At 39.3% G+C, this 10,212-nt stretch overlaps 1 protein-coding gene across 1 annotated transcript; it reads left to right on the top strand.

Annotated features, from left to right (window-relative positions):
- The first annotated feature begins 6,454 nt into the window (after window positions 1–6,454).
- On the top strand, window positions 6,455–8,568 carry LOC137873764 (green-sensitive opsin-like). The gene is made up of 5 exons (XM_068712153.1): window positions 6,455–6,839; window positions 6,951–7,119; window positions 7,342–7,507; window positions 7,658–7,897; window positions 8,005–8,568. The coding sequence occupies exons 1-5, from the start codon at window positions 6,455–6,457 to the stop codon at window positions 8,101–8,103; spliced, it is 1,059 nt and encodes a 352-aa protein (XP_068568254.1). The 3' UTR covers window positions 8,104–8,568.
- Window positions 8,569–10,212: the final 1,644 nt, after the last annotated feature.

The raw sequence follows: 10,212 nt of genomic DNA, 5'->3' as shown, positions 1-10,212 counted from the left end.
CTTCAGTTGCCTTTTCTGCTGGAGCTTCAAACGATGGACAGTGGCAAAGTGTGCAAAGTCACTCAGTCACAAGTGGTGTAAGCCAACTTCCACGGCTTATGCTGTCCTGGGTGCGGTCTTTTATACCTACCCTGGGTTATCCTCAAATTGGCCAAATTAGATTACAGGAGTATTGTGAGGAAGTGGACAGCTCAAGCCTGATTGTTAATTGACTTTAAGAAAGTGCTAATGGCTGTGACGTTTCTACAATACAAAAAGATAAGATTATAGGAGGATTGTGAGGAAGTGGACAGCTCAAGCCTGATTGATAATGGACTTTAAGAAAGTGCTAATGGCTGTGACGTTTCTAAATTACAAAAAGATTTCTTCATCTAAATGTATTTATATATATATATATATATATATATATATATATAGTTGAAGAAATATTTAATATATATGCACTATATAAGTTATGTATGTGTAAGTGTATGTTAGAAATTAAGTTAAGGACATACTGGAAAATATATCTATTTAAGATATTACTAATTACAATTTTAAAGTTAATAAATAAATCAGTCGGGGATTTTCTTAACAAAAAAATCTATTGATCCACTCAAACTATATCGAACTATATTGTTAATGCGTGTTGTGTTCAGATACGACTTATTTTCCTCAAATGAGTCCACTAGAGTGCGCTTCCACCCAGGCTGTGTGTTGCTCCCGGCCGCCTCTCAGCTGTGATTAAACCTCACAGTCTGGCAGTCCTGTTGCCATGGGAACTTCTGGGATCGGTATCTCTCTTCCCTGTGTCGGAAGCTTTTTTTATCATTTTGACCTATTTTTTGCGTATTTAAGTATAATTTGAACAACATTTTGTAATGTAATTCAACAGTTTTTGCAACTGTGAACTTGTGTCAATGTGACATACGTTCACTATAAGAGCTTGTTTTAGGCTTGGATTGTTTTTAGCTTCCAACATTATGGAAAGGACCCAACAGAGAAACAAAATGCTTTTTCTTTCCTTTCAAATTGATCCAGTTTGTTTTTTAATTTGTCAAATACATTTGCCTGTCCCACTGAGTGGGCATCTGAGGCCAGCTGAGGACCACTGTGTCCCGACTCCTTCTACCAGCAACCATCGCATCCTAACGGGAATCATCACCGGCTGCAGAGCCTTGAGTCGACCCCAACTGGAGCAGAAAAACAAAAGGCTGAGTCCACTGCAAAGTCCTGTGGAACTACGCTGCAAAAAGTAGGAAACTTAAATGTTACTAATATGTTCAAGAGTTGGTGTTGAATAGCGCTCTGAATTGTTAATATTTACATTTATAGGTTAGAGTAGCATCGATATCTTATAGTAAATCACATCCTTCCTTCACTCTCCCAAATCATTCCCATTTGCAATTTGAAAACTAAGTTAATGTATTAATTAGTATCCCTGTTCCTTTGTTAATCCATTTATTCTTTCATTTGATTATATTATAAATAAATCACATATCTATTGCTAAATCGTTGTCTGTCATATTCTTTCAAAGCGGGAACTAAAGATCAATGAACTCAGAACTTACTACTGAGATGGTAAGACTGATTAATTGGTTATCAACCTGTTTTTATTTATTTTCCTCCAGGAGGAGGTGGTGACCCAAAATGTCATAACTGCTACATAGATTATACATTAAGCTATTCTTTGTGAACTCCAAAAAACTCTGCCTGGCAGTTGCATTTCTACTCTTCTCTTCCGGCAAGTCCTCACCTCGCGAGATTTCGGAATGATACTTGATGATGATACTTGAACAAAGCAAAAACAAACATTTTTAGGGATGTAAATGGCAGTGCCAGCTTGCCCCAAGGCTCTACTGCTCTCGCTAAATACTGGACCAATTTCAGAAATCGTTGTCAGTCCTCTTCCATTGGTAGTGTAGACAACAAACATGGCAAAATAGGGTCCATGCTGAAATGTATTTAAGCGGCCCAATAATACACTGATCTATTAAGAATTTGATATCTTTCATTTAGGGGTACTTAGGTCTTCACAGCAAAATGCACAATATGAAAACAAGACCACTCCTAATAAACCTTTGTATTGTATTACGTTGTTAAATATATGGGCTGGTATCATTGCACTGCTGACGCAAGTGTAAGCAGGATTTAGTTCTAACTATTTTATTTCTGTTGGAAATAAAAGTGCATTTTATCTCATACATTGATCGTTTTTTGTATGGAATATAACCTACAAAGTAACATAATTGTAGTGGAGCAAAACGTAAATATAGAAACACTCAAGTTAAGTCGGCTATAAGTACTAGTTGAGTAAATGTACTCAGTTACTTTCCACAGTCATGCTGTACCCCTGTTTTGTAAAAAGCAAAAACATAATTAAATGTGTCTCAGGTTGTCCTAAAATACATTTTCCAGATTTTTGATGATTTTGTCAGTTTAATCATGTATCTGTTGCCTGGTCCTGATCACCTAAAATAAATGTTTTCAAGGCTAAATTAAACTGTAACTAATCTTACATATTGGATCAAAAATTAAGTTGTACCAAAGTAAAGAATACTGTAATATTAATGATAGATTTTCCAGATTAAATCCTTCCACAAACACCTACGAGTCACAGACCACTAGTTAATCCTCTGGCTTTAAGGATAATTAACGAGAGGGTTCAGGTCTGTGAGGGTCATTTACAGGACTCTTGACTTCAGTCTATTAAAAAGTGTGTCACGCTTATAAAAAAATGTTTTTTAATTCACCATGTTCACAATTACAACACAGTAACATTAATTTGTAACAATGTTTTTACACATGCATTTTTCTCAAAGTAACACAGTTTAAATCAGTCCACAATAATACAGAGTCACACAGAAAGGATAATGTCCAGAGCTGAAATCTGACTTTATTCTTAGGACGCAATGTCTAACTGGTATACTCCGAGGTTTCATCTTGAACCTATTAACTATAATCTCAGTAGTGAGCATACATTTACATTTATGAAAATGAAACGTCAACAACACTGCTGTAAAGCTAAACAAATAATACATATAAACTAAAAACAAAAAAAAAGCTTGTTCGTCAATTCAGGGCTGCTGGCAGGCTCTGTTTTTTTGCATTTTGTTTGAAAAGCAACTTGTTCTTTCAACTGGGCAACAGGATTAAACAGAGCTGAACGCTTTAAGAAGAAGGCAGAGATTACTTGCTGTTGAGACGGTGAAAGCAGCTTTGTTGTTTCCCGAAGATCCAACCTGTGAAAGTGGAGTATGGAGTCCAGGCAACCAGGAAGCCAGTGGACCATCAAGACGCACAGACATTATTTCTTTCTGTTTTAGAAGACATTGTAGGTAGCCGGACAAGGACCTGATTTACATGGACATGAACATCTTCAAGAACCTTTTTGCACTTGTGGGGGTTCACACAAAAAAAATTCCCAAATGAGTTGTGAAAAATATACAATTCCCTACAGCTGAGTGTCAGTAAAATGCCCCCATAGCTGAAAAATCGAAATTATTTTCTGCCTACGATCTTAATGTACATTCTCTTTGCACCAACATTGTTCTGTAAAGTCTGTAATTCGGAAGACTTGGTAGTTTTGCGCTGAGTATGCTTTCACTTGTCTCATGTTGGCAGTAGCTCTGTCTCTGTGACGTCCTCCTCTACACTGTCGTCAGGACCGTGGTGCTCTCCAAGGCGCTGATACAACCAACGGGAGCAACAACAATATTAGTTGCTTTAGTTTCCTGTTTGCAGAGTCCTGGGTTCACCTGTCATTACATTTGTTGTTTTCAGGGCCTTGGAGGCTGTGACACAACAATTTTTTCTTTTGTTTTGAAAAGAATATATTCGTCAATCTCGTCTTCAGTCTTTTGACACTAACGGCGCTTTGGTCCTCACTGCATTCTTACACCTGCACTTTGGTTTACTGTCCTTTGTTGTATACTATAATCCAGGTGAAGACAGCACCAGCTCCTGCATGACTTTCGGTGAACGTGAGGCTTCACATGAGTGTGTGGACAAAAATGTGTTGTATCTCTCACCAGCCCGCATTAGAATAGATGGCAAGGAATAAATCATCACAAATCTTTGACAATAGACAACATTTTAAAGCTTTATAATGATATATACAACATATAAAGGAAGTGTAGTAGTAGTGGTGAACAGTAGTTGCAGCCGTAATAGTAATTTTAGTGGTATGGTGATGTGTATATTTAAAGTGTAAGTAAAACCATATATGAAGATTCAATAGAGAAACAGTTTTTACATTATTTGCAGTATAAGTAGGTTGATTTCTATAATCTTTATGAAATTAATTTGAAGATATTTTTGTGACTGAATTAATATAAACTTGATAACTTGAAATTCAAGCCTCATCTGCTCAGTCTGTAATCTACAACTACTGTAAATTGATATTTTGACACAACAGAAAATTTGCTGATTAACACAAACATCTTACCAGGATTTATTAAATAGTCTAGAGGCAACTAATATCTCTTATTAGCATGGATGGATAAAATGACTACAAAGAGATATGGAGACAGTCAACTATGACGAATATTGAATGACTAAAAGAGACACAAATTGTTTACAAAGAGACACCAATAAACTACAAACAGACCCAACAGGACTACAAGGAGATAGAAAATGACCACAAAGAGACATACAATGACTACAAAGAGACATAAACTGACCACAAAGAGATACAAAATGACCACAAAAGGACACAAAATATTTACAAAGAGACACAAATGAATTACAATAAGACACAAAATTACTACAAAGAGAAATAAACTGACCACAAAGAGCTAAAACCCACAGAGCGATGTGTAATGACTACAAAGAGAATAATCCACCCACGCCTATCAGTCACCATCTCTTGTATTTTACCTCCATGTGTGGTTGTGAATCCCTGGATAGTCAGTTATTTGGTTTGGTGAAGATGACCCCAAAGCAGCTCATCTTCAGTCCTCCCACAGCTGAGCTGACCCGGATTTAGATGAGAGGTTGTTTGAGCTTGGGTTCGGGAACAATGGAAGTCCAAGTTCAGATCGGAACAAACATGCAGAAACGTGTGACGATCTACCAGATAAAACGGTGGTTTCTCATAAAGACTTCTCACACTCGCTGTTGGACACGAGAATGTAGACGTTCTGATCCTTGATACTTTTAACATCTTCAATAATTGGATGGACATGATGAGCTTGTTTGTGGATGTGCGCAATCATCCGGCACTTAATTCAATTAATTACAGTTACTTAATTCTTATTAACGGCAACAAACATTTAAGCGCCCTTCAATTAACCCAAGGACACCTGGCATTCAGGAAACAAGAAAAGAACTATAGCACACAAGCAACAACTACATTAAAACAAGCATGAACTACATAAAATAAGCAAAAGAAACTACATTAACAAGCAAAAGCCTAAATTACCAAGCATGGACTACATTAAACTGGATGTATGTAACAAGCAGCTTTTCCTTGCAGTGAATTAAAAACGGTGGATCATCTGTAACATTGACATCCTCTGTGGTGAACATATTGTTTTACAGAGAAATGTAGCGCAACTGCAGTCTACTACTACTGGCCAAATCTGCCAGTTGTTTTAACTATGATCTGTCTTCAGTGAGGTCTTTAAATGACTTTTTAGAACGGGCTCTCTAATTATCACTGTATGTTCTGGCTCACTGGTAACGATGCTGTGGCTTCGTGAAAATAACAAATTAGAGAAGTCTGTAACTGACATTTTCTTTCTAAGCTGTGACAGTAAGCTTTCGGTACATCACAGCCAGGTCACTGCAGGTGAGACAATGAGGTTAATCCAATTCAGATGACACAAACACTTCCTCCATATGGAGACGGACAGTTAAAATGGGTATATTACTGGCTGGAAAGACACACGCGTAGTCATTCAACATGATGAGTTTTGTCTGACAAAGTAAAAGAAATAAGGAAACGATTTACCTGTTCGTATTATTGAAAATAAGGTAGAAAGAAAAGTTGTTTATTAAAATAGTAATAGAGATATGGATTTTCGCCTTGGCTCAGCACAAGCATGGGTCAAGTCCATGTTCATGGGTCATCCTCACATCCGGGTAATTAAAGAAGGGTCTATTGTTAAACTTAATCATAAACAAATATAGACATGTGAATCCAGATTTAATTAGCTTGTTTAGAGTAAGTTTACTAGATGGTGTTATAAGAGCTGTTGACTGATCTTAATTCTGATTCTTTAATCAGGATTAGAAGAATTCCCCCGGACCTATAAAGTGGAGCAAATTACTTCGTGCCCAGACTTCTCTATCCGGTGTTAAGATGAATTACTGTCCTCTTTCAATTTGTGTCTTTTAATCCCATGTTGGCACCTTGATGATAGGGTTAGTGGGGAGGTATAAAAATCAGACTGTGCAACTCTGACTGTCGAGTCCACCAACACTCTTTGGTTCTTTAGGCGAATAAGCTCAACAGGACAACAGACTAGTGAAGATGGCTTGGGATGGAGGAATCGAGCCCAATGGCACAGAGGGCAAGAACTTCTACATCCCCATGTCCAACAGGACTGGGGTTGTTAGAAGTCCCTTTGAATACCAACAGTATTATTTGACTGATCCCATCATGTTCAAGCTTCTAGCTTTCTACATGTTCTTCCTGATCTGCACTGGAACTCCGATCAACGGTCTGACTTTGTTCGTCACAGCTCAGAACAAGAAGCTCCGGCAACCTCTCAACTACATCCTGGTCAACCTGGCTGTGGCTGGACTGATCATGTGCGCCTTCGGATTCACCATCACCATCACATCTGCTGTCAACGGCTACTTCATTCTTGGAGCCACTTTCTGTGCTATTGAGGGATTCATGGCTACACTAGGAGGTAAGAAATGAATCAAGACGATACCTTTTTCAGGGTGTCTTCAATGTATTTGAAAAAAAGAAAAAGCAGATTGCTTCATATGAATTCATTTTACTTTTCTCTCTCTTTCAGGTGAAGTTGCTCTCTGGTCCCTGGTAGTCCTTGCTGTTGAAAGATACGTCGTAGTCTGCAAACCCATGGGAAGCTTCAAGTTCTCTGGTACTCATGCAGGAGCTGGAGTCCTTTTCACCTGGATCATGGCTCTGGCATGTGCTGCCCCCCCTCTCTTTGGCTGGTCCAGGTGATTCCCATTTGTCTTCGGCATTTCACCTGCAAAAGATATGACTTTAAATTCTTAGAACCTGACAGCTACAATTTAAAAACATTGAGAACGACTCAAACAAACCATTCAGGCTTAAGAGAATGCCAATGTAGAAGCATAGTTGTGAGGTTGGTAGATACTGTACATGCAGAGCTTGTTGTTTGGCTAAAGCAATAATTTATCTTCTTAAACTTCACACAGGTACCTTCCTGAGGGCATGCAGTGCTCCTGTGGACCTGACTACTACACTCTGGCTCCAGGCTTCAACAACGAATCATACGTCATATACATGTTTGTCGTCCACTTCTTCGCTCCCGTCTTCATCATTTTCTTCACTTACGGAAGCCTGGTGCTGACAGTCAAAGCTGTAAGTGAAGTTTATGACATTTTTACACTATTTAGGCATTTTCTTTGTATCTATCATTGACATTCAGATGTCCTAACAAAAAGATGTCCACTACTATGTATAGCCAAACTTATTTAATGAGCTGATCTTTTATTTTATCAAACACTTCAGGCCGCAGCCCAGCAGCAGGAGTCAGAGTCTACCCAGAAAGCTGAGAGGGAAGTGACACGTATGTGCGTCTTGATGGTCTTTGGCTTCCTAGTAGCCTGGGTGCCATATGCCAGTTTTGCCGGTTGGATCTTCATGAACAAGGGAGCTTCCTTCACAGCCGTGACAGCAGCTGTCCCTGCCTTCTTTGCAAAGAGCTCAGCCCTGTATAACCCTGTTATCTACGTGCTGATGAACAAACAGGTTGGCTCAATTTATTGTCAAGTTTCTAGTATTTGCTTTTTCTTCTTTGCTCAATCTTTAAACCGTGAACTTGTGTCTGACGCTGCTGTCTTTGCTCTTATTTTCAGTTCCGTAACTGCATGCTGAGCACTATTGGAATGGGCGGCATGGTGGATGATGAGACCTCAGTCTCTGCCAGCAAGACAGAAGTGTCCTCTGTCTCTTAAATATAGAGACATTTTCATGTACCTGGACATTTTCTTTTTCTATTGTCTCTTTGGTTGGGAATAATCCTGGATGTGGACTGAGTGAAGTTCGGAGATGTCTGGACTACTTGACCAGTGATGAACGGCTCCAGCAACAAACTCTTTTCTCATATTGTATTTGAAGGATGATGAAAACTGTTTGTCGTGTCGATGCGAATTCAAAATCATGCAAATAATGGGAAGATCTGTGAACACATGTATGTGGATGCTCACTTTGACTCCCCCTGCGGTCAGAGGCATAGCAGCCCCTGAAATGTTTTAGTTATTTGGCACCATTGAATCTACATAATATCCTTAAAGAACATGTGGTTTGATTGCCGCAATATCTTTTTTCTCTCTTTTATCAGGGGGAGCACATTTTGTACTGTATTTTCAAAATGAGCAACTATATAAAATTGTAAAACTATTTTTTTTTGTCACTTGCTGAGTTGGTCATCATGAACTGTAAACATTGTATATATACATAAATGAATATAGATAAATAAATGCATGCATAAATATGTGTTGTCATACTGAGTTACATTACATTACATTACAGTCATTTAGCAGACGCTTTTATCCAAAGCGACTTACAATAAGTGCATTCAACATTGGTAATCAAAAGAACTACTAGTCACCAGAAGTCATAAGTACATTTCCTTTTCCAAACAAGCATCTAAGAGCATGAAGCAGAGCATAACTCAGAGCCAAAGTACTGAAACAAGAGAAACAGTTGGTGCTATAAGTAATACGAATACAATAAGTGCAACAAGCTAGTATGAATACAATAAGTGCTGAGTGGAAGGCTCAGGGTAGCACTTCCTGAAGAGGTGGGTCTTCAGCCTGATGAAAGATGGGCAGCGACTCCGCTGTCCTGACGTCAGTGGGAAGTTCATTCCACCACTGTGGGGCCAGGACAGAAAACAGACGTGACCGGGTCGATCGGCCACCGGGACCTCTGAGCGACGGGGCGACCGATCGCCCCGAGGCAGCAGAGCGAAGTGGTCGGGCGGGGGTGTAAGGCTTGACCGTGGCCTGGAGATAGGAAGGAGCTGTTCCTTTCACTGCCCTGTATTCTAGCACCAGAGGCTTAAACTGGATGCGAGCTCTTACAGGGAGCCAGTGTAGAGAACGGAGAAAGGAAGAGTTCATTTCAGACTACAGGCCATAACAAGTGTCTGCCAGTACTATAAACAGGTGTTCATTCATGAGACAAACAACAAACTGTTTTGTTTATCAGTATTTAAATGGATTTTATAAAAGTCATAGAGAAGTTTGTGTTTCTCTTGTTCACGTTGTTCAGAGCTAAACTGGTTAAACTCGGCCTGTGGAGCGCCATCATCATGTCATCACAGTTACAGTTACAGGATCATGACGGTGTGATAAATCTAGATCAGGTTAATCCAATTAATAAGGATAAGATATATCTAGGGATAAGAACACCAGAGTGTTGCAATTGTCATTTACCTTAAGTACATTGGCTTAGAAAAGTGGACATTTGGTGCTTTATATTGAATGCAGACCCTTGATTGTTCTAAAACAGATAAAGGAACAATTGAAATTACATGGTGATGGTTGGATTAGATTTGAATAACAATGTGTAAGTGGGAATTAATTTAAAATAGAGACAAAATGCGAGCTACCATGGTTCAATTTAGTCGAAACCAAAAAGAAAACTGTGCAGTGTTGGAGGAAGTGCTCAGATCCTTTATTGAAATCAAAATACTAATTCCACATGCAAAATACTCAGCTACATGCAATAGGCATGCAGGACATAAGTATTATAAAAAAAAAAAAGGTAGAATAGCCTGTGACGGCCCCAGGGCCTCTGCCAGGACTTGTGTGTGTGTGTGTGTGTGTGTGTGTGTGTGTGTGTGTGTGTGTGTGTGTGTGTGTGTGTGTGTGTGTGTGTGTGTGTGTGTGTGTGGCCACTGCCTTCGCCCTATAAGACCCGCCCTGTCCTGACGGAGAGCTGGCTTCTTCCCACCTGACACACCTGACGGGCTGCACGGAGTGTTGGCAGCAGTACTGCAGCAGTTGAACTGGCGGCACGTTTGTCCTTTCTGGCATTTCTTACGAAATGGAACTGGA

The sequence above is a fragment of the Cebidichthys violaceus genome, unplaced genomic scaffold (genome assembly GCF_023349555.1).
Source record: "Cebidichthys violaceus isolate CVI_PGR_0920_01 unplaced genomic scaffold, fCebVio1.0.p SCAF_17, whole genome shotgun sequence".
In the NCBI taxonomy this organism is placed as follows: domain Eukaryota; kingdom Metazoa; phylum Chordata; class Actinopteri; order Perciformes; family Stichaeidae; genus Cebidichthys; species Cebidichthys violaceus.
The sequence above is the reverse complement of the archived record's forward strand: the minus strand, read 5'-3'. Positions and strand labels throughout refer to the sequence as shown.